The sequence below is a fragment of the Mytilus californianus genome, unplaced genomic scaffold (genome assembly GCF_021869535.1).
Source record: "Mytilus californianus isolate M0D057914Y unplaced genomic scaffold, xbMytCali1.0.p SCAF_9, whole genome shotgun sequence".
Classification (NCBI taxonomy): domain Eukaryota; kingdom Metazoa; phylum Mollusca; class Bivalvia; order Mytilida; family Mytilidae; genus Mytilus; species Mytilus californianus.
This window is the reverse complement of record NW_026262745.1, coordinates 48312374-48339340: the sequence shown is the minus strand read 5'-3', so window position 1 is coordinate 48339340 and position 26967 is coordinate 48312374. Positions and strand designations below refer to the sequence as shown.

At 32.4% G+C, this 26967-nt stretch overlaps 1 protein-coding gene and 1 long non-coding RNA gene across 2 annotated transcripts; both read left to right on the top strand.

Moving 5' to 3' along the window:
- Positions 1-3: 3 nt before the first annotated feature.
- On the top strand, positions 4-25681 carry LOC127714146 (replication factor C subunit 3-like). The gene is made up of 8 exons (XM_052220146.1): positions 4-176; positions 13118-13323; positions 13538-13635; positions 14448-14629; positions 15997-16133; positions 17318-17416; positions 17778-17847; positions 25423-25681. The coding sequence occupies exons 1-8, from the start codon at positions 90-92 to the stop codon at positions 25609-25611; spliced, it is 1068 nt and encodes a 355-aa protein (XP_052076106.1). The 5' UTR covers positions 4-89; the 3' UTR covers positions 25612-25681.
- LOC127714147 (uncharacterized) lies at positions 3271-5259 on the top strand. Its single transcript, XR_007987575.1, has 2 exons — positions 3271-3520; positions 4060-5259. It is a non-coding gene; the product is annotated as an uncharacterized LOC127714147 (long non-coding RNA).
- Positions 25682-26967: the final 1286 nt, after the last annotated feature.

The window sequence follows — 26967 nt, the reverse complement described above, 5'->3', positions numbered from 1 at the left end:
ACTTACGTTTGCTTCCATTAACCTTTCTCACCCAGAATATTGCGCGGGGAAAACTTAAAAACGACAACAGCAATCTAAGACGTCTTAGAATGAGTCTTTGGGTTGACAAACACCGTCCAACTTCTCTTCATAAGCTTGATTTTCACAAAGAACAAGCTGCTCATTTAAAAAAATTGGTAAGATTCACTGAATTAATGAAATAACTTCGGTACAATTTAGAAGAGCTACGCCTGTTCCGCAGCTATTAAAAGAAAATGGATTGATACTGATAGGAATGAAATTTTACATTGGTCTTATTTCTGTTTCTATACCAATTATGGATTGTACTCGACGAATCCATGACAAATCGTTCCAGACGAACTCACCCCAACTTTCTACTGACTCGCCACACTCGTGAACCAACTCATCCCACAAGTTTATGAAAAGGGTTTAAATCCTGCTGAATATTAGGCCCGCAAACTTGCCCCATTTATGAAAAATAGTTAAATTCCGCAGAATTTGGGCCTAGCAAATAGCCTCACTAAGCAATGTAATTTAATCCCATTCTCTTATCCGGCTAGTCCAAATAATTATGACGTCTTGCAAGGCTAAAATAAAATAGCCTTGCAAGACGTCATAATTATTTGGACTATTATCCGGTGTGACGTAGCAGCTCCTTAGATACAGCAGCCGGGCATCACTGTAGGTGAAGCTTTTCCATTGATACGCTGATGAGGGGAACTTGTAATTATAGAACCTGTTAATCATTGGCAATAAACATTTCTTATCAGGTGACAACGGGTGTGAAAAAGATAAAATCTTTTATCTTTGTAAAATGTTAATCTGAATTACCGTAACTATTATAAATTATTAATTAATAATTGTCTAATACAACATTTTTAGATGATGAATACATATACTGATATCTATATATATATTGAGAAAATGTGATGATTTTGATGAAATCAAAATTGTATTAAAACATTAACATTTAAAAAATATCTCTTATTTATCATGTTTATTGTTTATTATATGTCATTTAAAAAAAAAACATTTCGAAAATTTGGTAATGTCTTTCAAAGTTTCGGTAAAAGCTAATCCTTTACACAATCACTTAAAAGTATATTGTACATTTAGAGTGAGCCTTTAAAAACATATACAAGTAATAAATTTTCAATTATGTTTAGATATCATATTTTGACCGATAGATAGATTTAATACAGAAATTATAGAAAACATGAAAGAGTTCCACGAAAGTCATGTAACGCTAGAATTACTGACTAAACAGTTATGTTGGAAAACAAGAATTCCCACGTACCTGCACACACTGACTGAAATATAACTCCCTGCATCTTAACACATGCTAAAAGGACGATACTCGTTTTACAAGATGTATCTAGTTTCTTTATGTCATGTATATATTACAATGCATGCCCTTATGTGCCAGAATTCTCTCTCTCTCTCTCTGCGGGGCTGCATGTATGTACGTAGCATATGAAAAAAAAATTGTAACAGGCATAGGTGATACAGGGAAAGTTGCAATATATTTTCTTTTCTTTGTTCCTTCACTACATCGCGATACTATACCAATTTCACCCTTTTTACTGCTAGATCTGGTGATGTGAAGTTGATATTTTTTTACTCACATTCACAATGCATCATTCATTGTTTTACTCTTTTTGAGGCCGAGAAAAAAAAAATCTGTGTTTCCGGTAACCCGACCAACCCTGTTTTTTAGCCCTGACCCTTATTTTTTTATTTGATCTTCAAAAAAAAAAAAAAAAATTGGTATCAACCGACCCTGTTTTTGACACAGGCTTCTGTTAATCGACATAATTATTTATCTAACTGCACAGAAAGCCAGTAAAACATTTTATGTCAAAAGGTATTCCAAAAAGGTTAAAATCCAAGAAATTTGCACGGCAGGTGCATTGCAAATGGCCGCACTTCCGGTATTTGAAACTAATTACGGACACGGACTTGGAAAAACCATGATAATTTTCCGGATTTCGTTTACAATGTCAAAAAAAAAAAAAAACGACCTACCGACCCTATTTAACAAAATGATGTTACTGGAAACACAGATTTTTTTTTTTTTAGGCCTGATACTAAGCAATGGAGAAAAAAAGAAGTTGGGTAGCTTCTGCTCACGACATGCATGTACATGTACATCCTGTAGACATCACATGCTAGTTGATTAAATAATAAGATGTATATGATACATGTCCTGTAGGATCATTTTTTAATCTAAAAATCATCAATCTGTGTGAAAAATTATTTCAATTCTCCATTTTGTTTTGTTTTTCTTTTGAGAGTAACCAAATTATCTAAATATATGTTGCAGTGTTCTCCCCAGGCCCTTAAAGGACCGTGGGCCCACGATGTATAATTTTTTACCGTGGTGGTATCATTCTTACCGCAATGTATAATTTCTCTGTGGTGCTAAAATTTTCAGTTAAAAAATCCTAAATCAGTAAAGTTTTAAACGACTTGTTAAATCTTTTCCATGTGGTATAAAATTCCAGGTGAAATTTGACCAGTTCAAACTAGTTCAACACAGATTGTTTACACCACGTGATCGATTTACCTTATGAGGTTAACCTTGTTGATTGGATTTAATCGATGTAATTAACACTTGTAACATGATTCTTTTGTGTTTTAATTAAGAGTTCATAACTTTATGATCACAGATAACTATTTTATGGCTTCACTCTCCACCCAAGCACTGACCTGTGACAAGTCGGCAAATACATTTTTAAAGGCAGTGCTTTTATGCCTTTCTAGTTGCCGTGTTAATCTTTCTTTCCGCGATATCCAACTTATCTACGTGGGGGGTCATTAGGCTCCAAGTAGATCCGGAAAATGTTGATTCTCTCCTCTTCTTATTGTGATATAAAATGTTTTTTGTTTCATTTCATTTACATTGGGAAATAGAGAAACGATCATTGTGTTTTGTTAGTTTTAAAAACTTTTGATATATTTGAATTTTACATTATAAGCAGTCAACCGATTGACAAACTAGAATTATTTGAATTCCGTGTGTAAAGAGGTCGGGTTAATTTCGAGTGTTATCTGCAGTCTAGATGTTTACAAATCATTTCAGTCGTTGATATAATAATTAAAGGTCGACTGAACATGAATTATATTATACAATTCAAAGCGCATTTCTGTTTATGCACGCGAACCCGTCTAACGTTATTGTTATTTCGCAGTTATATAAAGTAGCAAATTATCGTTCCTGAATAGGTGGCGCCGTGGTAGCCTATCCTATTCTTCAACTTCCGTTTTCTGCACTGTGCAACTATTTACAGTTGCATTTTTAATTAACGATGGCAAGTACTTGTTGTTGTGTACCTGGATGTCATTTAAGAGGAGGACATGCATTTCCAAATGACTTAAAAAGAAGGAAAAGTTGGATCAACGCCATGGCCCATACGCAGATTGGACGAGAACACGGTGAAATCGTGGAGTCCATCTCAATCAGCTGTTGTTTGCAAGGCACATTTTACTGAAAAAGACTACGTGCAGGAAACTATTCATGGTAAAACTCTATTTTCTTTTTAAAATATATAGTTATATATGTAATCGCCATGCGAATAAACCAAAGTCTGTTTACAACCGCAATTATCGTTTTAGAATAAAAGGGGGTGGTTAATTCAAGACGTCATAATTTTTTGGATTACTATTCAATGTGATCTGTTTGAGATTTTTTGGTGCTTGCTACAATTATAATGATTTCTTACAAGAGGTATATCATACTGAGAATTATTTTAGCAGTAATTATGCTAATGTAGTAATGACAGGAATGCATAAGCTATGCCTCATAGACTTTCTTGAAAAATCTCAATGACAATGTTAACAGGAACAAAACAATGTATGTTTGTTGCATACGACTCTCATTGTTTGTCCTTTGGATTTACATAACATACATTTTGATGTACATTGAATCAGGCTAACATAGTTTTATCCAGATTGTAATGAATAAATCTAGTTAATATTTTGCCAGGTAGTACAAAGTATGCATTGCTAATGGAAGTTCATTTAATTATCAAAAAAATAATGTTTTATAACCTTTTTCAGAGCGCAAACCCTCCATACAGAGACTTAAGTCTACTGCCATTCCCAGCCTATTTTCCTGGATCAAGCAAGAGACTGAATCGTCCGCAAAAAGAAAAATCAGGGCAGTTTCCTGTGAAAACAAAAGAACTAAACTTGATGAATATTGTAGTAGAAATCTAGAGGAAAGTTTTGATTGTAAAGTTGGTTTTCCTGAAGAAGTCATTCATACTGCAGACAGGATTTATGACTGTCCACCACCAACTGCCGAGCTAATGTTGAGCTTCACAGATGGAATTACGCGAACACCAACAATGCCTATATTTACAGCAGAAAATTTTGAAATGAAGACACATGACACAGCCATGCATTTTTATACCAGTTTAGAGTTGTATACTAAATTTTTACTTGTTTTGACCACACTTGGTCCAGCAGCACATTGTTTGAGATACATATATTTTCAAATTGATAGGGTGTCATTTGGAAATCATTTTTTTTATGACTTTGATGAAATTGAGGCATTATACAACCAACTTTGAACTGTCTAGATTCTAGATTGAAACTAGTGTTAAGAATATTGTGTAAACATGGATTGTTTTTATGTCTAAACAGTGGCGTGAGGCTAACACTTGGCCATTTAGTGGTTTAGTCAGGTATTTTTCGCCATCCAACTTCAAATTAAAGTTTCCTACAACTTGGATTATTATTGACAGCACAGAATATCCCGTGATAAAACATAAAGCTCCTAGAGATCAGGCAACCTTTTCATCATATAAAAACAGAAACACTGAAAATACTTGTATGTTCGACACCTGGTGGTTTAGTCAACTACAAAAATGTATGTCTCTAATGCATATGTTGGTTGTACCAGTGACTGTGAAATAGTTGAAAGATGTAGAATACATGTGTAGTTCAATTATGTGATCCAGGTGACAGTGTGATGGCAGACAAAGGTTTAAATGTGCAAGATTTGTTTGCTCACTTTTTTCAAAAAAAGAAACAGAATTAGTTCCAAAACTCTTATACGGGATAGAAAAGTCTCCAATTAACACGTGCACATAGAGCTAATTATTGGACTTGGCAAAACATACAAAATTCTAATAAATCCTATGAATGGAACTGAAACAAAACTTTCATCTGAAATAACATTTAGTTGTTTTATGTTGTGTAATTTTAGAACTTGTATTGTGCCAAAGGATGCATAAATAAAAGTGATGCAATGAAGTTTGTTCTGATATATATATATAAATATTATTTACAATAACATGCACATGTAAATTGTAATGCATAAAAAAATAAGGAGATGTGGTATGATATTCAGTGAGTTTATTGAACCAAAGTGCGTAAGAAATGGGTTAAGCAGTTACAGGTGTTACTGTCACCGTACAATCTCCAACAGTTAGAAAAACTTGTACCGTGTAAAAAATTTCAGAGATCTTACAACTAAGTTTGACTTTGGTGAATTGTTTATATCTGTTGATGTAAATATAAAAAAGAAGATGTGGTATGATTGCCAATGAGACAACTCTCCACAAGAGACCAAATGACACAGAAATTAACAGCTATAGGTCACAGTACGTCCTTCAACAATGAGCAAAGCACATACCGCACAGTGAGCTATAAAAGGCCCCGAAATGATAATGTAAAACAATTCAAACAAGAAAACTAACGGCCTAATTTATGTACAAAAAATGAACGAATAACAAATATGCAACACATAAACAAACGACAACCACTGAATTACAGGCTCCTGACTTGGGACAGGCACATACATGTACATACAGAATGTGGCGGGGTTAAACATGTTAACGGGATCCCAACCCACCCCCTAACCTGGGACAGTGGTGTAACAGTACAATATAAGAACGAACTATAAAAAGCAGTTGAAAGAGGTTTAACTCATCAGATGGATAAATACAAGTGGACGTGGCCGGGTAGTTGTACATCCAAACAACTAAAAGACACTAAGTACAGATCTGAGAGTACTCGCATTTACTGACAGCTAGTTCAAAGCCACTAACAACTGATAAAAAAATCTTGCATCTAAGACTAAATTATCAATCCGTAAGCTCCCTTTAGAATTTTATAAATTTTAGATTTTACATTTCTGAGTTGTGGGGTTTTATTCATTAAAAAAGGGGGGATTTTCCAGTACTGGACAACAACTCAAAAATGCTTTAAGCAGTTCGCATGAAACTTTGGTGAATTATTTATAGCTATTGATGTAATCTCCCTATTGATTTTCATAAATTTCAAATATGACATTGAGAAGAAATTGAACTTTATTTGTTTATAGTCTGGCAACAGATTTATTAAGTATTGCGCAACAGCACAGTGTATTGCACAACAGCAAGAAATCCTTAATTGAATATAAATTCAATTCATATAACCGATTTCAAGTTCTTTGACTACATTTATTCAGAAACTATAATATGTCAAATATTTAATTACAATCCAAATTCAGACCTGTATCAAGCTTGAATATTGTGTCCATTTTTGCCCCAACTGTTCAGGGTTGGACCTCTGCAGGTGTATCCAGCTGCGCTCAGCGAATCAGTTTATTTCTTAATTAAGAACTCCTTTTTGTCGAGCCGTCGCAGAAAGCTCGACATAGGGATAGTGATCCGGTGGCGGCGTAAGCTAACTTCTTTAAAGCTTTATATTTTAGAAGGTGGAAGGTCTGGATGCTTCATACTTTGTATATGGATGCCTCATGTTACGAAGTTTACGTCAGTCACATGTCCAATGTCCTTGACCTCATTTTCATGGTTCAGTGACTACTTGAAAAAAAAGTTAAGATTTTTTGTAATGTTAAATTCTCTCTTATTATAAGTAATAGGATAACTATATTTGGTATGTGCGTACCTTGCAAGGTCCTCATGCCCGTCAGACAGTTTTCATTTGACCTCGACCTCATTTCATGGATCAGTGAACAAGTTTAAGTTTTGGTGGTCAAGTCCATATCTCAGATACTATAAGCAATAGGTCTAGTATATTCGGTGTATGGAAGGACTGTCCAACTGGCAGGTGTTATCTGACCTTGACCTCATTTTCATGGTTCAGTGGTTATAGTTAAGTTTTTGTGTTTTGGTCTGTTTTTCTTATACTGTATGCAATAGGTCTACTATATTTGGTGTATGGAATGATTGTAAGGTGTACATGTCTAGCTGGCAGGTGTCATCTGACTTTGACCTCATTTTCATGGTTCAGTGGTCAAAGTTAATTTTTGAGTTTTGGTCTTTTTTTCTAATACTATATGCAATAGTTCAACTATATTTGGTGTATGGAAATATTTTATGATCTATTTGTCAGTCTCGCAGGTTTTTTTTTACCTTGACCTCATTTTCAAGGTTCATTGCTCAGTTTTAAGTTTTTGTGTTTTGGTCTGTTCTTCTTAAACTATAAGCAATAGGTCAACTATATTTGTTGTATGGAAGAATTGTTATCTGTACATGCCTGCCTAGCATGGTTCATCTGACCTTGACCTCATTTTCTTGGTTCATTGGTCAATGTTTTGTTTACTTGGTTAATGTTAAGTTTATGTGACAGTTGTAATAAAGCTTTATATTTAGGACTATCAACATAATATCAATGATTAGTAAAGAAGGCGAGACATTTCAGCGTGTGCACTCTTGTTTCATTCATAAATTACTTTATACTTGGAAATATAATTTTGCTTGGAGTTATAGTTTCTAAAAAAAGTATTGTCATTGAAAGAGTTGACATGTTGCAATGTACATTTATTCTACATAGTTTTATGGTACCAAATCAAAAGTTTATATAAAAGAAAGAAGTCAAAGTTTTCCCATCATAGTTTAGTTACATACATTTTTTTTGTACCTGAGGTCGTTGAATATAGATCATTATATAAATAAGGAGATGTGTCATGATTGCCAATGAAACAACTGTCACCCATACATTGTACTTACCAGTAACAAACCACATTTGCAAAGTCGAATAAAATACAGTTGATAACATTTACTTATTACTAAAAACAAAATGCCAAACTATTTTTAACAGTATTTGACTATATATAAACATAGATAAAAAAGGTACAAACTGGACATAATGCACTAGTTCATGAACAAATAAGAACAATCGCCTTCATATAGTGCTCAGAATATGACATTCATAAAACTTGTTCAATATCATTAGAGAACTCTAAATCTTAAATACTGAAAGCCACCTCTGATAAGTACAATGTACTATGCAAGATAATGATATAACTGGACTAAAAATACACACAACCTGTAATTAACTGCCTTTACAGCGCTTTCGCGCTTTAATTTGTACTTTGTACACAAACAGTGTCTTGACCCGATAGTTACATTTTTTGTACATCATAATGGTGGCTCATTACGTATAATGGACAACTATACATTCCCAATTCTTATATTATAGTATTATATGTCTTTGATTAAACCATGGCCAATATTATCTTTAATTATGACATAGTTTTTGCATGATAGTTGGGTTTCAAACTGTAGTATCTGTCTGTACATATCACATGACCCAGTTAGTTCACGTAGAATATTCAAGTTTTTTTACAATTAATTGCAATCTATTATATTTTATAAATAAAATGCATGACTGTACCTTCAAACTGGATATCTATATCCATAATTAATGAATAACAGAAGTAATCTTGCAAATTTTATCCATAAGCACATGTTAAATCTATTTATATCTACTTCCTGTCATTTAGGCGGGAAAATAGGGAGACTTAGTTGTTGACATTGAATATGGTTACTTATAGATCTATAGACCAAAGATAAATTTATAGATTTAAGAATTCTTTATAAATGGTTCATGACAAATAAAAATTTAGATTTTAGGGCAGTATTAAGTCTGTATCTATGTTTGATTATCACCAAAGACAAGAAAGGTTAATATTTACATGAAATCTATGGCAAAATGTTCTAAAATTTATGAAAAATTTCTTTTTATTAAAATTTAAGATAGAAACTTGGTTCAAATAATAAAACAATATTTGCAATTGCTCTTGTTAATTTTATATCTTCTTTATATGACCGGAATCCTTTCACATACAACAATTTTTTTTCTAAAAACTAGAAAGTTTTTTAAATTGAACATTTTTGTTCTTTTTTGAATGATATTTTATTTTTATTGATTTTGGATTTTGTAAAAGATTTAATTACTTTAAATTCAGATGAATATTTTATTATGAATCATAATTTATTTATTTAAAAAAAATATTAAAGTATACAAACTGTTTTTTTATTTACTTCTTTTTTACCAATAATTTTCTGAATCAATGTCTACATAACACAGTACCACAGTGTTAAAACAAAACAAGAGACATAAAAACTACAGTAACTAGAGCTAAGCGACGCGATGCGACACAACTGATTGCATGAAATATTTCACCAAGAAGTCCACACACGTTACCCTGGTGCTATCCAAAAATTCTGGGGAGAACACTGTGTTAAAAAGAAATTTGCTTTGTGAGTTCATTTTTCAAATCTTTTATTAATATGTACTAAATACAACCTTGGTGCATTTAAAATTAAAGTTATTTTTTGTCCTAAAATGTTTCTTTCATAAATCAATGAATATTCATATATACTCCTTAAGTAATGTCTTCGTTTGTGTTTCTGAATTATTTTCTTAATCTAGCTCTTAACATCAACACTTTGTTGTTAATTGTTTAGTTAAAACAAATTTTAGTAGTCTTAATTATCACTGTTATTAACTTCGTATGCACCTTGTAATAACCGCTGGATACCAAAAATCTACAATGACCAGATGACCAGGTTATAATTAATTTACCTTTCTCAATGTTTCTTTGATGTAGACATTTTTATCACCCAGATTAATTTGCACATGACATAGATTACGAAAAATCAAACAAGGCATAAGATCACTCAGTATTTTGTTTTCACTGCATTTATTTGCAAAACAGTTGTTATCAAATTAATATATCGCACCTAATATTCTGTATATTTTTTTGTGATTTTTTTGTTCTCACGTGGCAAGCCCACTTCGTATGTACTACAGTAGAATAACAAAAAAATAAATGAAATAATAAGAATAATTTCAATTTATTTTCCTGAAGATTATACACAGGAAAGTGATAGACTTTGTCGGAAATACGTGCATGGCTTCATTTTTAGCATGAATGATTTATAATCTTTTTAACTGGCAAGTTATGATTTTTACATCCTACATTATTATACCAGGATATTTACATGAAAAAAGTATACACCGATTCATTCAAGGTGAAACTCTATCAAAAGTTAACAATCAGGACTATTCTCTTAACACGATAAGCTAACAATGTTTCACCGCCTTACCAATGGAAATCAGCGTTACTAAGAAAGGGGGATCACTGATTTAAAAAATGCCCGTTTGTTCTGATAACAGAATTGATTTTATGCCTACCAACTTGCCCCACTAGTAGGCACTACTGAAAAGTAGTGCAATTCTGATGATTAAAGGTCTTCCAACTCGTCCCACTTATGAAAAAAAAAATTAAAATCCGCTGAATTTGGGCCTATAACTCGCCCAAATTATGTAAAAGATTTAAATCTCGCTGAATTTGGCCCTACCAAATTGCCCAACTAAGGAAATGTAGTTTAATCCCAATGATTTTAGGCCGACTAGCCCCACCATTAAAAAGCAGTTTTATCTTCATAATGCTCTTCAACTTCTTACTTTATTTGTCCTTATTTACTTTTTTTATTCGATCTCTAGCCTATTGTAGATGGAATGTACATCTGGCGTACAAAATTTTAATCCTGGTAACTATGTTTAGTTTTTTTAATCCAGATGAATAAAAGTCTGCCAAATCCCCCCACCTATGAAAAAAAAGAATTTAATTCTCTATGATCAGTCGAGGTATAACTTAAACAAGTTATTACAGAAAATAACAGGCATACTGTTATTGTGGGAAATTGGGAATTCTGATGGAGTTATCTTATCCTGTCATGATTTGTGTTGAAATAACACATGTCCGTTATTGTACAAAGAAACAATGTCTGTAATAATGACTTTCAGTTATCACAGACATTTTCATCAGGTGAAACGCATATCAGATGCTTTCAAATTTACCGCTGTTTGTTTTGTTGTTAATATCTCGTGTAATTTCAAATATTAGTAAGGTATCATTGACGAATTGCTAAAATAATCCCAAACACATGAAAATATTATATCAATTCCGCTAAAAAAGATGTATTGAAGACGAAGTTATCATCAAAATACAACAAACTGGTTGTCACTGTGCCTACGTTGTTTCACCGAAAATGGTGCAAATAATAATGTAAACATGTTGAAATCACACCAGATCTTAACAACAAAACAAACCGGTAAATTTGAAAGTATCTGACCTGATTTGCGTTTCATCTGACGAAAATGTCTGTGATAACTGAAAGGCTTTATTACAGACATTGTTTCTTTCTACAATAACAGACGTGTTATTTCAACACAATTCATGACAGGAGGAGATAACTCTGTCAGAATTTCCACAATAGCAGTATGCCTGTTATTTTCTGTAATCATTTAATTTCAATCAGAATCAATAATAAATTTTCTTTTTTATTAAAAGTACAAGTGATTTTTTGTCTATTGTTATTTTTTAGCATTTCAATTGGGGGGGATGGTGTAGATTAACCCCTATTCATAAGTGTGGCAAGTTGGCAGGCTTTTATTGACTAGAATTAATCTTTTCATAATTAAGGTGAGTTGGCAGACCTTTGTTCTTCTGTATTAAAATTCTTTTCATAAGTATGGCGAGTTGGTAGGCCTCAATTCATCTGGATTTTACTCTTTTTCTTAAGTGGGCCAAGTGGACTCCTTTTCAAGGGTGGGGCAAGTTAATATACTGAAGTGGGGCATTTTTGCAATAGAGCCAGTTGTCTTGCTTCCGTACTGGATGGAAGATATATTATTTATTGATGGTTTTGGAGAGCTTATTTACAGTGTTATAATGACTAGGTGCTCACTATAGCTCACATGGCCTAAAAGGAGCTTATTTGAAACACAAGCACTTGGTGTCTGTCTGTTGTCAACTGTATGTTGTCAAAAACTTTTTTTAAATCTTCTCTGAGGGTCACAATGCCAACACCAAGTGAAGTGAACGACATCATTGCCCTAGGATTCCTGACTTTTGTTCTTAAAAGAAGCTCCAAGTTTATGTCGCCCTTGATTTTTTGTAAAATTCCACAATGTTGATTCGTTAATTTGGAAATATTCTCGATCCAAATTCACATGATTCTGATAATTGATGAAAAAAACATGTTACTCCAGAATCCAGTATTGATATGTTCGCTGTCTTTGAAAATTATCAAATTAAATGCTTCATTACAAATTTTCATATCTTTTCACAGCATTGCATAAAGTAAACTGGAATCCGCTTGTATTTAGCACTATGAGTATGAACAAATTGTAGCAGTCAGTTGGAAATTAGCAAAATAGTGTACAAATTAAAAAGTGTAATGGGTTTATATTTGTTCATATTTTATGTTCATACTGCTGCTATAGTTTTGTTTTGGTTAAAACTAATGCATATATGCATGTGATGAATAAGTTTAATGGTATTTTACTAAAGGACAATACTATTTTACTTCCAAAGTTGTATATTTTTGTAATACAATATCTGTTATGGTCAAGGAACAGTAAATGGGCTATATGTACATGTATGTCTGTCACAGATTGTGGTAAAATTTTGCATACAACTTTGACTTTGACTTTGTAATATACAAAATGTACATGTATCTATTATTGTCTAGGAACAGTAAATGGGCGGCTACATGTACATGTATGTCACAGATTGTGGTAAATTTTTGCATACAACTTTGACTCGTTGAACTATAACTGCAAATCTTAGAAATAAAGTATTAATCTCTTTATTTTCTGAAAAATTAATGAATGTAATTCTTTCAAAATAAGTGAGCTGTGAAAAACATTCTTTTAATTGTCTTAAAATCATAAAATCTTCAATTTTTAATCAATAGATTTTTCTTAAAAAAAAAACATATGTTGTTGTCAACTTGTTGATACATACAGTAACTGGTAACATACATGTAAATGTCTGTTTTCTAAATACAAAATCTTTTTTTTTCAGGTACAAGGAGGAGATTTTCCACATTTATTGGTATATGGACCATCTGGTGCTGGGAAGAAGACCAGAATTATGTGTCTCTTGAGAGAGATGTATGGCTCTGGAGTGGAAAAACTAAGGATAGAACAGCACACCTTCACTACACCCTCAAATAAAAAGATTGAAATTTCTACTATCTCTAGTAACTACCATATAGAGGTCAATCCTAGGTAGTTATTGTAGTATAAGGCTAAAAATATATGTCTGCTTTTAAATTGTACAGCTCAATTTAAGATCATGAAGAAAGAGGGGCCATGTTGTGTGGTTTTTATCATTCCATGCTTTTCTTTTAATCTTGTTTTAACTCAACTTTTCATCACTTTACACAGTGGTTACACTTTTACATACATATTTTAATGATTTTTTATTTTTTTTGAATTTTAGTGATGTAGGAAACCAAGATAGAGTTGTTATACAGGAACTGATAAAGACTGTTGCTCAAGTTAATCAACTAGAAACATCAACACAAAAAGATTTCAAAGGTTGGGAACAGAACTGAAAAAAGATCACTATTTACCTTAATTTATACCTTTCCAAGTATTCACCATTTAAACATTCAAGAAATGTTAGATAGCTATTTAAGCATATGTTAAAAAAACAATTCATTTGTTTTGATTTGTATTGTCACTAAGATTTAGGGGCCTTTAGGGCATATACTTCTACAGAAATAAAGTTTTTAGAAAAATAAATTATACTTTCTGATGCTTCCATATTTCTAATTACAAATCACAAAAAAAAACTTAAAAGTAAACAGTGAAAAAAAAATAAAAATTATGAGTTATTTGCATGACAAATTAGTTTTAAATGCAGAGCATGAACATTACAATCAACTTGAAGTACTTTATAAAAATAAAATGATGCGGTAAGATTGCCAATGAAACAACTCTTCACCAGAGACCAAATGGTGGAGAAGTAAGCAACTATTTGTCACTGTACAGCCTTTAACAATGATCACAACAAGCAAAAAAAAACCAGCAAGCTATAAATATAAAGAAGGCCAGAAATCAGAAATGTTTGTTCCGAATTTAATGCATGTATTTATTATTGCGAATCTTTGAATTATTGATGCAATTTTATAGTTTTGTATGTGTTAAAATGGAGTTTTATTCACTAAATCAACATAAAATCTTTTTGAGTTTGTGAATGGGTCAGCCTTATTTACACCAAAATAAACTTTATTACTATAATTAGAGTCTCGAAGAACTCACTGCTTCAGGTACAAGTATTTGTAGATAAAGTTATTCTTATATTTGATTATGTTTATTTTGTTTTCTAAAACCTTTATTTTGAACAGTGGTCATATTGACAGAAGTTGACAGGTTGACTAAAGATGCCCAGCATGCATTGCGTCGAACCATGGAAAAGTACATGGCTACCTGTCGTTTGATCTTGTGTTGTAATTCTACCAGTAAAGTTATCCCAGCTATCCGTAGCAGATGTCTGGGAGTAAGAGTGCCAGCTCCATCAATAGAGGAGGTACAATTTATAAACTGGGTGTAGCCTAAGAATGTACAAAAGTTTTAACAAAAATACCAAACTGCATGGTAAATTAAAAAAGGGGAATAATTAAAACCTGACAAAACCAAACGTTCGACTATATCAACCATCAGAATGAATATTAATGGAAAACAACTTTCATGTTTCTGACTTGGTACATGCATTTTTTTCAAAGAAAACTGAGGGTTAAACCTGATTTTATAGCTAGCTTAGCCTCCCTATATTGAAGTGGTATGCATGTACAAAACAAACATGACTTTTTTCTTTTTTTTTTTAGAAATTTGCACTCGCAAGATAGAATTTTGGAAACCATGAATAACAAAAATGATAAGCCTCTTAAAGGTTGATTATGTCATAATAACAGTGGGAACAAATATATTCTCCTGTTGTCCATGAGATTATAAAAATCTGTATAAAAAATGAGCCAACAATTTATCCAGAAACAAAGAACCGCAAGAAAAGTATTTTTTCTCCTTGCAATAAAAGTGCTATTGAGATGACATTTGCTTATATGCTTTGTTCTGTTACTAATTCATTCACATTCTCTCATTATCTCCTTTCATTCATATGCCTTGCCTTAGATATTTGATAAGAAAATAATAGAAGTGTAAAAAATTCAAATGAGTCTATGATAACTATTTGTTTAAACAATGCAAAAAGTCACCAGGGTAGATCTTGAGATCTATTTAAAAAGAAAAGGTAAAAGAAATAAAACTTCTTTAAAGGAGTAGGTCCGGTAAGGGCCGATTTTGGCCCCAAATTTCAGGTTCATCTGATGAAAGATTTTGGACACTTTTTAAACACTTAAGTGTCTACTTTAGTAGAATCAATTTATTTATGTGAAAGATTTGAACTGATTTAGTCATTAAAGACGTTCATATTCAAGCTTAAATGTTATAAATCTACCAAATATGCCAGAATATGTCACTTTTCAGATGGTTTTTGTCAAAAATGAAAGTGGCCGCATCCGTGTTCATCCTCAACCTTTATATGTGTTATGTATTATCATCAAATACAACTTACATTTAAATATTAAGAATGAACACAAATGCGGCCACTTCCATTTAAGACGGAAACCGCCTAAAAATCAACTCAAATGCAAAAATTATGAAGATTTCAGTAATTTAGCATGACTTAATGATGCTAGTACCCGATAAATATGCATTGTATTATCAAAAACAGCCCATAAGTATGTAACAGAAGTATTCTAATTTCCAATGAAAAGCTAAAAGTTTACATTTTAACAATTTTGTAAAACTGCTATATTTTGGGGCCAAAAAGGGGTCTTACTGAACCTACTCCTTTGTATATGCATGGTTTTCTATTTAGTTGTATTCTTATTTTAGGTCTGCCAAGTTCTTCAAAATATTTGCAAAAAAGAGTCATTAAATTTGCCTTCAGAGCTGGCTAGAAGAATAGCAGAGAAGAGTAACAGAAATCTACGACGTGCAATACTGATGTGTGAAGCCTGCAGAGTACAACAGTATATATCAAATAGGATTTAAATTTTCAACTCACTTTGTTTAATTGATCAATATATATGTGTTTTTGATGTCACTGGCCATCTGTCAATGTTCAATTTCACCATCTACTCGTGTATCTGAAAATGTTTATTGTAATGTTTGTAAATTTTTAATGCAAATTGTAAGACATAAAATGGATACCTTTTCCAGTGGAGACAACCTCATTGATTTTATTTTACATATTACTAATTTTCTGTATTAAGGAATGCTGTAATATTTGCTCTTGAACTTTATAAAGCTGTTTTGTAACATGATAGCAATTTTCAAATCTGCTGGGCAGTAATTTCTTTTTGACAAAATTTGAATTATTATTATTCCCATTGAGCATGGATTTTTTTGTACATGTTACCCAGCTTATGATTGGATGAATACTGAGTTGTAATGTTACTGAGTAGTCACTTCCTTTTTACGGATACTTTATTTTTTTGATTACTCACTTATTATAGAATTTCTTATCAATGTCTAATAACAAGTAGGGATGTTTTAGTTGGTTTAGATTTAGAATAGTGTGTGTATATGGACTATTCATGTTTTCCAGCAGATAGTTTATCTGATGCACAAATCTTAGTGTCATAAAATTGGCCTTTATTGAAAAACTTAAGAAAAACCTATATGATAGGTTGATTACAATTTATATATCCAACATGATCATCAGCACCATCATGGCATAAATTCCTTTGTTGTTGTATGCATGAATTTTAAAATTATTGTCTGCTGCTTAAAAATGGTCAAGGGGAGGTAATTCATGGATAAAATTCAAAATCACAACCAGTTGACAATATTGAGTTTGTTTAGGTTTTAAGTGATTGATTTTTGTTTTTTGTAATATCAAAAGTAACTCATTTAATTTGGTTACTTTAAAAGAAAACAGTGTTCGGTATGACAACAGAAGAAACCAGAAAAATTCTAAATGATTGGAAGACAATTATGTTAGAGCAAAAAGTATTTATTCCCAAAGTTGTTCAAAAGTTTTCTACCAACAGGAAGCCTTAAAATTAAAAGTCTGACACTCCTTATATCCTATTTAAAGTCAGTATTGTAGCACAATATTAGAAAATATCATAATATCTCGCAAGACAAATCAAAAGTACAAAATAGAAAGTCTTGACTGCATTTCTATTTTTTCAAACTTGATCCATTTCAGACAAAATTTCACTGCAGATCAGGAAGTGACAGAACCAGACTGGGAATTGTATCTTAAAGAAACAGCTCAGTTGATAGCTCAACAACAGAGTCCTAAGAGGTTATAATTTCTTGATTTCCTGTATTCATTATTTGAAAATAATGGTGCTTTTTGAGTCCCTTATTGTATGTAATTTTATCAATTCTGAAGGAAAAAAGAACGTTTTTTGTTGTTGATAGTTAACATATGAAACTGTCCTACTTAAAAATTCAAAAATATTATAACTACATTCCATAATAACCTTGTAAGTAAAACATGTAGGTGCTGCTTAATACCTGGAGATTTGGTATGGAAAATGGTTGTTTTATTAGAAGAAAAACATTTTTGCAGTTTTGTAAAAAAAATTTGTCCCATATATGTCATGTATGATAACTACTATTATGATTTAAAGGATTTAGAAATGATTATTTATATTTGACAGGTTATTAGAAGTAAGAGGAAGACTTTATGAACTGTTAACACATTGTATACCACCTGATGTTATCATAAAGGTATTTAATTGTTACACCCAACTTCTGCTATCCTGCTTTCACCTTGTTCTTATGTCTGTTTATCCAACAAATGTTTTTCGTCGCCCATTTCTCAAAAATCTACTGAACAGAATGACTACGCAGCCTAACCGTGACAAGTTGTAGTATGTGTGCTTTTTGGATCTGTCCTTTTCAGTTTTACGATACTTTAAATTAAGAAAGGGGTATGCTAAGTGCAACAACATATACATGCTTGATGTTCATAGATTGCCTGCGATTATGGATGTTTGTTGCTACTAATTCAGAATGATTTTAATATGGAATTTTTTTTCAATAGATGATGTATAATAGATCAAAATTCAGGAAAAATGGAGAAAGTAATGGATGTTTGTTTTTATACCCCTGCTTTAAAAAAGTGGCTGTGTACTACTGTTTTACCCCTGTCTGTCCGTCCATCCATCCGTCCATCTCGAGAATATTTTTCGTCGCATCTTTCTCGGGAACTACATTACAAGGATTTCTGAAATTTGGTGTCAGGGTTTATATGAGTCAGCTATACCATGTGATGCGTTTTCAGATTCATCACTCAACAACTTCTGTTTACCTTATACTTTTAGCGGGGCGGGGGTATCATTAGTGAGCAGTAGCTCACAAATTCACTTGTTGAGATAGCATTAGAAAAAACTACACTTTTCAATGGGTAGCCAATATCACTGGATCTTTCACAAGAAAACAAGCACAGAAACGATATTGAAAAAAAAGTAAAAAAGGTTGTAGCAATAGCTATTTTGTCTGGAACCTATTGAAGACGTATGATTTTTTTTAATGTTATTTAGATTGATGGACTTAATATGACTTTGAAAAAAAAGAAGAAAATCTAAAAAAAAAAAAAGATACAGAACAAATTCAAAAGTAACCAATGTGAAATGCAAATCAAATATCCTTAAATTCTAGTTTTTCTAGATTTCTAATTCTGACTTCAAAAATATTAATTAGGCTATTTGGTTAAAAAAGGACTGGTTTTTCATAGTTTTCGAACTTTTACATTTTTGCCAATTGAAAGAAAATTATTCATTTCTACCTGAATTTAGTATGAGTGTGTTCTATATCAGTAACTGTGAGAAATAGTATAAAATACCATTCCTTTCAGCAGTTTTTAGATTTGGATGAAGGTAAAATATTTCTTTTTGACAAAATCAATAGAAAAATATTTTGCAATATGAACAATTTTAATTATGGATTTATTTATTTTGATTTATATCAAATTTATTTCTGAACCTTGAATATATTTGTTATGAGATATGATCATGTTTAGAAGCATTAACTTTTAAGGTTAAATTTAGATTTATTTTACTGATATTACGTAAAAAGTAAATTTGTAACTTAGTTACATGTCAGCTCTGTAGTTGTCAAAGGGAAACAACTTTACATAAATGTTCCAAGTGCAGCATATTATGTAAGGCAGAGAAAAAAGAAAGACAAACAATCACTGCTCTAGTCTGTGGTTTGCTTTAGAATCTTGAAATTTAGGAAGAAAGTTTTATATATCCAATAAACAGACATTTGATTAATTGTATTTTATGGAAAATCATTGATAGATTTTTATGACTAGTAACCATTTGGCAAAGTTTATGAAAATAAGGAGATTAGTTCACTTTATGTGCTTTCATTTGAGTAGGTCTTTTCTTCAGATTAACCAAGTAATATAAAGGTTATAGACCAGCATTACCACTAAATATAGAATAATGGCATTTTTGTTGTGCCCAACCTACAATAATAGAGGGGCATTATGTTTTTCGGTCTGTTCGTCCGTCTGTCTGTCCCGCTTCTGACAGGTTTAATTTTTGGTCAAGGTAGTTTTTGTCGAGCCTGCGACTTTTGTCGCGCAGAAAGCTCGACATAGGGATAGTGATCCGGCAGTGGCGGCGGCTTTAGCTAACTTCTTAAAAGCTTTATATTTTAGAAGTTGGAAGACCTGGATGCTTCATACTTGTATGTAGATGCCTTATGTTATGAAGTTTCTGTCTGTTATATGTCCATTGTCCTTGACCTTATTTTCATGGTTCAGTGACTACTTGGAAAAAAATTTAATATTTTTTGTAATGTTAATTTCTCTCTTATTATTAGTAATAGGATAACTATATTTAGTATGTGCATACCTTGCAAGGTTCTTGTGCCTGTCAGACAGTTTTCATCTGACCTCGACCTCATTTCATGGATCAGTGAACAAGGTTAAATTTTCGTGGTCAAGTCCATATCTCAGATACTATAAGCAATAGGTCTACTATATTTGGTGTAAGGAATGATTGTAAGGTGTACATGTCCAACTGGCAGGTGTCATCTGACCTTGACCTCATTTTCATAGTTCATTGGTCAATGTTAAGTTTTCATAGTTAAGTTTGTTTCTTAGATACTATAAGCAATATATGTCAACTATATTTAACGCATATATTGATTGTAAGGTGTACATGTCTGTCTGGTATGGTTCACCTGACCTTGACCTCATTTTTATGGTTCATTGGTCAATGTTAAGTTTTCCAGGGTTAAGTTCTTTTTCTAAGAAACTATAAGCAATAGATCAACTATATTTTTGTATGGAATGATTGTAAGGTGTACATGTATTTCTCCGTCCACTGAACAAAGAAAATGATAGTGCGAGTGGGGCATCCTTGTACTATGGACACATTCTTGTTTTTGATACTGACTTTAACAGCGTGAATATTAAGCGAGCCCGCTGGGGCGAGCTGATGAAGTGAGTATCAAAATATAAAATGCCATTATTCTTTTTATCAGCAATTTTTCTTAACTTATTTTTTGTTTGTTTGAGAATATTACATAAAATGAAATAGTTAGTAAAACTACTTTTCTGGTACAAAATTGTACGGTTGTATGAATGAAGTCACATGCATTTCATTGATAAATTGACATGGATGGACGAGCATGTGACGTCGCTGCACAGATACATGACGTCATTGCCTAATATTTTCAAGTATTAAGTCATGTCAATGATCTTAAAAATATTAAGCAGTAAGATCAAATGAAAAATGTACTAATTGCTGATAATTTTGAATATTAGGCAGAAATGACTTCTCTATTTAAATTTTCCAGTAAGAAGTAGTGAGACTTGGAAATGGAAGTGCTCAATCATCCATGGCACTACTTTGTTTGCTTGCTACAGTATATTTTCATCTTTATCCTATTTGTTGCATACTGTTGTGTTTGTTACAATCCAATATATTTGTTTTGTTGTATGACGATATTAAGTAACATAATGCAACTCTTTTTTTTGTCTGTCTTCACTTGTTACCCTTAACTTCACCTGAACTAATTGAAGATATTTCCATGAAACTTTCAGAGAAATATAAGTATTAATAGTATTGTGAACCTTATATTTTATTTTAATCCAAATAGTTATTTTGGTTTTTCAAAGCCAAATTTAGACTTAGCTTTTAGTACAAAAAGAGGTTGGGAATATTGTAATTCTTCCTAAAAAAAAATTCTGTGGATACATTTATTTTCATGTGTTTTATTTTTCATTGATTGAGAAATACTTTTTCTATGGTGCTATTTGATTTTTTGGATTTGCCAAAGTCTGCATAACAGCCTATAGAATTTTTTTCTGTGCTGAATGAAAATTGCATATTAAAGAATCACAGTAATTTGATTTCAATTAAAGCTGTACATTTTTAGGCAGTTAAGCTGCCTTATGCGAGCACCCTAGATTTGTGTTCTACCCAATAAATGCTGAAATACGTGCCATTGTTATTATCTAGCTGGATATAATGTTATTTATAACTAATTGAAGTTTTTTCATACTTTTAATTCTGGATTACAAAAATATGACCAGAAAAAACCTTAAATGATCGTCGAACCACCCAAAAGTTTTGAAGTTGCACATAGGAAGTAGAGCACATTAGGAATCCTTATGTAGTTTATTATCCCCTGTGCTTTTGGCTAAGATGTCAAAGAACAATTGTATAAAATATTTAATCGCCGAAAATCTTTAAAGACAAGTAGTTTAGATTTCCCAAATGGCAAAAGTCGTAGGAATATTGTTTGTCGTCAATACGTGTTACAACTACGTCAGTAGTCTATTAATAAGTTCCACTGTTCATGCTGTTGGCGGCAATTTCAAATTAGAAGACGAAATTTTCGTATCTTTTCAATTTGGAGGCAGGGGTTCAAATTAGCGGTGGTCCGAGGTCCGCAACCTTCCACTTTTGCAATCGGACACTCGACTTGGTTACTAGCTACGCCCGACGGTCCTTTCACTTGAAAGAAAATTAAAAATAACTTTGCAAACCTTTTTACCAAAGTCTCTAAATAAACGATCTCAAAACGTATTTTCATCTTTATTATTCATGAGAGCGATGTTCATTTTGTTCAACCGCTAGCTTTATACAGATAATCGCCTACAAGTAATGTGTAAATTCGAGTAAAATCGTATCTGACTGACAAAAACAACATTGAAAAACAATGGATGCCGTGTAGACAATTACAATATCGGGTCCGATTCCGGAAGCGGATAAGGTTAATTCCGGGTTTTGGAGATCAACTAAAAAAAAAATTTCAGGCAGGTGACAAAATACATCTATGCATGGTAAATAAATATAAACACTAGAAATGGAAACCAAAAGATATATGTAAAAGAAAGAAAAAGCAAAAAATATTTGATACAGAAACTCAAAATTACTTTTTGACAAATTTTAATGTCAAAATCCAATACAATGTGACAGCTGGGAACAGTATATCTAACAATATATATGTTCCTGGTGACAGTATAAATCATCTTTATCAGTGATAAATGTTGATAATGCATGTAAGATGCTTTTAAAGTGTAAACATATTACTGCAATTTTTTTCTCAATTTTGAAGGGTCAGTTAACATAGTTGGAAGTTTCTTACTTTGTTTTCGCAAATAGTGCAACTAGATTATATGATACCTGAATGTAAGCAAATCATATGATATATAGGTGGAATCCTTTGGGTCACTCTACCCCCTCCTGTTTGATAACTTTGAAACGGATGAGATCCCCACCCCTAAACCATATATATTCATGTATGGGACTATATAACTAATCAAATGAAATATAGGGGAAGTCCCTAGGGTTACCCCACCCCTCCTGTTTGAGAACTTGGAAACAGTCGAGATCCCCACCCCTAAACCATATATATTCATGTATGGGACAATATAACTAATCAAATGAAATACAGGGGAGTCCCTGGGGTCACCCCAACCCTCCTGTTTGGGAACTTTGAAATGGTCGAGATCCCCACCCCTAAACCAAATATATTCATGTATGGGACAATATAATAAATCAAATGAAATATAGAGGGAGTCCCTGCGGTCACCCCACCCCTCCTGTTTGAGAATTTGGAAACGGTCAAGATCCCAAGACAAGACAAGACAATTTATTTAAACTTAAGCACACATATGGTGCTACAAGAGGATAACAATTATACATTAACAATTACATATATACTTATACATTTACAAGCAAGACACACAATAAATAAATAAGTGATATCATACAATAAAATTGAAATAAACCATAGTTGGTTGATTTGTTTGCAAAATTCTTAATTGCAACGTGGATATGAAGTTATTGTAACATGCTTTGTATTATGAAAATACACGTGGCACGTTACAGTGTGATAATAGACCAGAAAGTTTCAATTGGGAAGGATTTTGTGTGTAATATGTAGGTATATATCTTTCTCTTAAAGACATAATTTGTTCATTGGAGCATACAAAAAAATAATGATCCCATAAACCATACATATTCATGTATGTGACAATATAACAAATGAAATGAAATATAGGGGGAGTCCTTGGGGGTCACCCCACCCCTCCTGTTTGAGAACTTGGAAACGGTCGAGATCCACCCCTTAACCATATATATTCATGTATGGGACAATATAACAAATCATATGAAATATAGATTGAGTGCTTGGGGCCACTCTACCCCTTCCTGTTTGAGAATTTGAAAACGGTCGAGATCCCCACCCTAAACCATATATATTCATGTATGGGACAATATAATAAATCAAATGAAATATAGGGGCAGCTCCTATGGTCACTGTAAACCATCCTGTTTGAGAACTTGGAAACGGTCGAGATCCTCACCCCGAAACCATATATACTCATGTATGGGACTAAATAATCAAATGAAATATAGGGGAGTCCCTGCAGTCACCCCACCCCTCCTGTTTGAGAACTTGGAAACAGTCGAGATCCCGACCTCTAAATTAAACCATATATATTCATGTATGGGACAGCAGAACTTATCAAATGAAATATAGGGAGAGTCCTAAGGTTCACCCTACCCCCTCCTGTTTGATAACTTGGAAACAGATGAGATCCCCACCCCCTAAACCATATATACTCATGTATTTGGCAATATAACAAATCAAATGAAATATAGGGGAAGTCACTGGGGTCACCCCACCCCCTCCTGTTTGAAAACTTGATAACGGTCGAGATCCCCACCCCTAAACCATATATATATTCATGTATGGGACAACATAAAAAATCAAATGAAATATGGGGTTAGTCCCTAAGGTCACCCCATCCCCTCTTGTGTGTGTTTTAAGAACTTGTAAAAGTTTGAGATACCAACTCCTAAACCATATTCATTCCTGTTTGTCATTTCAAACAGATTTGAATGACATACAAGGTCAATCTCATAGGCATCACATATGCATATCACTTTACTAGACCTAATCAATGTGTACTAGACTTTGCCCAATGTCAGGCGACCATGGGAATGAATAATTATGGCAGCTTTGTTTGGGAGACTTCGTAACAGCATTCTGTTACAATTATTTCTTGTTTATTATAAAATTTTATAGATGCAAAAAATTAGTAGGTTTAAAGAATTTACCTTAATTATATTTTGAATAATTTCTGGTTCTATAAAAAATTTCATTTTAATATGGCTCATTTTAAAGAAAACATATCTTTCAAGCCCAAGAGTGTTTGACCAACTTTATTATAATCACCTGTCATTTTATTCCAAACTTAGACATCATGGACTTGGGGTGAAGGCGGGGGTCATTTACATTTACTATGGGCAGGTCAGTCAGACCTCACCTTTGATCCCCGTAGTAGTAAACATTTGTCTGATTTGTGTCTCATAACTTTTGCACTGTAGAACACAAACTCAGTTTTCTTTCCAGGGAAGCAAGTCCATGCATAATATTACAAGCTCGTACTAAGTCAACTTGAACTACTAACAGTCAACTAATACCAACGTTAACTATCAACTAGAACAACTGCAATCATTTCGAACTTGTACCACTGCAGACACATGACCATTAAAAATATACTTGATATATGCGTTGCTTTTGAAAACCTTGATAAAATATGAATTATTTGCCTTAATAATTAATTCATTAAATGAACATAAATGCACAATATATGAATGTTTAATGTTTGTTCTTTTAAATCTTAAAAAAAATGAAGCAACATAGCCACAGTTTTCATAATTATGTTTGCCTTGGTTTTTGGTTAACTGCCTACAGCGCTTACAGTGCTTTGATTCCTAATCTGATTGTGTGATGGTCAGTTGTTCATTGTCCACTATCTAATTCCAGGGATTACTACAAGAGTTGATATCTAACTGTGATGGTCAGTTGAAGACAGAAGTTGTCCAGACTGCAGCTTATTATGAACACAGATTACAAATGGGACAGAAAGCTATTTATCACCTTGAAGCTTTTGTTGCTAAATTTATGGCAATTTATAAGAGATTCTTAGAGGAAGGCATTGCAGATTTATTCTAACTGATCAGGAACAAAATAAACTATTGACTGTTATATATAATATTTAATAAAAAAAAAATCTATTAGTTTAAGTGTTTTCAGATGAACTTTATATGAATATAAGATCTTGAGTTTTAGAACAAAATTTTGTTGTATGGTAAATATAAAAAAATCATGTTTCCAGATAAATGGACAGCTTTTTTATTGGTGATTGGGAAAATAAAAAATCCAGTCAAATTTCTACTTTGGAGATCGTCAGAAAGCTATGCATTGTTGGGATCAATACAATGAAGTCTGCATGAAATCAGCAAGTTATGGTTTAAGTCACCTAAAGATAGGTTTTCAACGGGGTAAGAGGGTCAAAATAGAAAAGTTTGGTTGAAGTTTATAAGTGAAAATCTTTTTAGTTCATCCCAATTGCTTAATTTCGCCTGTCTGAAAATACAAAAGAATGCATAGGAAAATGTCACGAGATACGTCTTTTCAACCTCCACATTGAAACAACAACTATCCCAGAACTTTCCTATAGTCTATGTGTCTTAATAGAACAGTAATTTAAGATCCATTTTGTGAGTTACTTCCCTTTGGAAGGATATAAATTTTCGTTGACAATGAAGAGCTGGAAGAAAGAGAAATTTCATCTTGGTAATGTGCGTACAAGTTTTTCTAATCACATTTAATCTTTTGTTAAGCTAAAAACTTTTGATATCAATATAAAAAATTGGACAAAACTATGATTTTCAACTTGTCATCCTCTACATGAGCAGCAACCTGTTTTGTCCCTTATAGAACTAGTCCTCAATTGGCAAAGGAAAACAACTGGAGGTATAAGTATCAAATTGGTAAAAGGCAAATAGACTTTTCATGACCCAAAATCACTACATGCAAAAAAAAAAACCAAAAGAAAGGAATATTTGTATGCTGTTCTTCATCTTGAGTACAGTGATGCTTTCAACTTGGGGTAAAATCTCTGAAAATTCCCTTTTGAGCAGAATTCCTGCTTTACTTGATGTAGATCACGTGATGTCTGTGCATTCAAAAACTCTGCCATTGGGTAATATCAACAAATTATAAAATGGAATGACAAAGACAAACATATATATGGGATATCTTAGGGAAATTGTCTATGGAGTCACTGGAGTGCTTAAAAAATTCTATAAACTGGTCAAAAAGCGAGAAAATTAAGCAGCACAAATACCAGAAGTTATCTGAAGAAAGAGCATGTCTTCATTGCTGATATAATAAGGATAGTAACTGTTTATGGCCTTGTCATAGCATTGAAGACATAATTAAATGGACAGAAAATATATGGTTAGTAATGTATGACACGAAACAAATCAAAAAAGCAAAGGAACAGGACTTATATAGATATTTTTC

What these genes read in the sequence shown, in the direction of transcription:
- LOC127714146 (XM_052220146.1), top strand. Translation starts at nt 90, where the DNA reads ATGAGTCTTTGGGTTGACAAACACCGTCCAACTTCTCTTCATAAGCTT. An exon ending in CAGCTCCATCAATAGAGGAG is followed by an intron (nt 14,630 to 15,996) that starts GTACAATTTATA and finishes TTCTTATTTTAG; the next exon opens with GTCTGCCAAGTTCTTCAAAA. An exon ending in CAACAACAGAGTCCTAAGAG is followed by an intron (nt 17,417 to 17,777) that starts GTTATAATTTCT and finishes TATATTTGACAG; the next exon opens with GTTATTAGAAGTAAGAGGAA.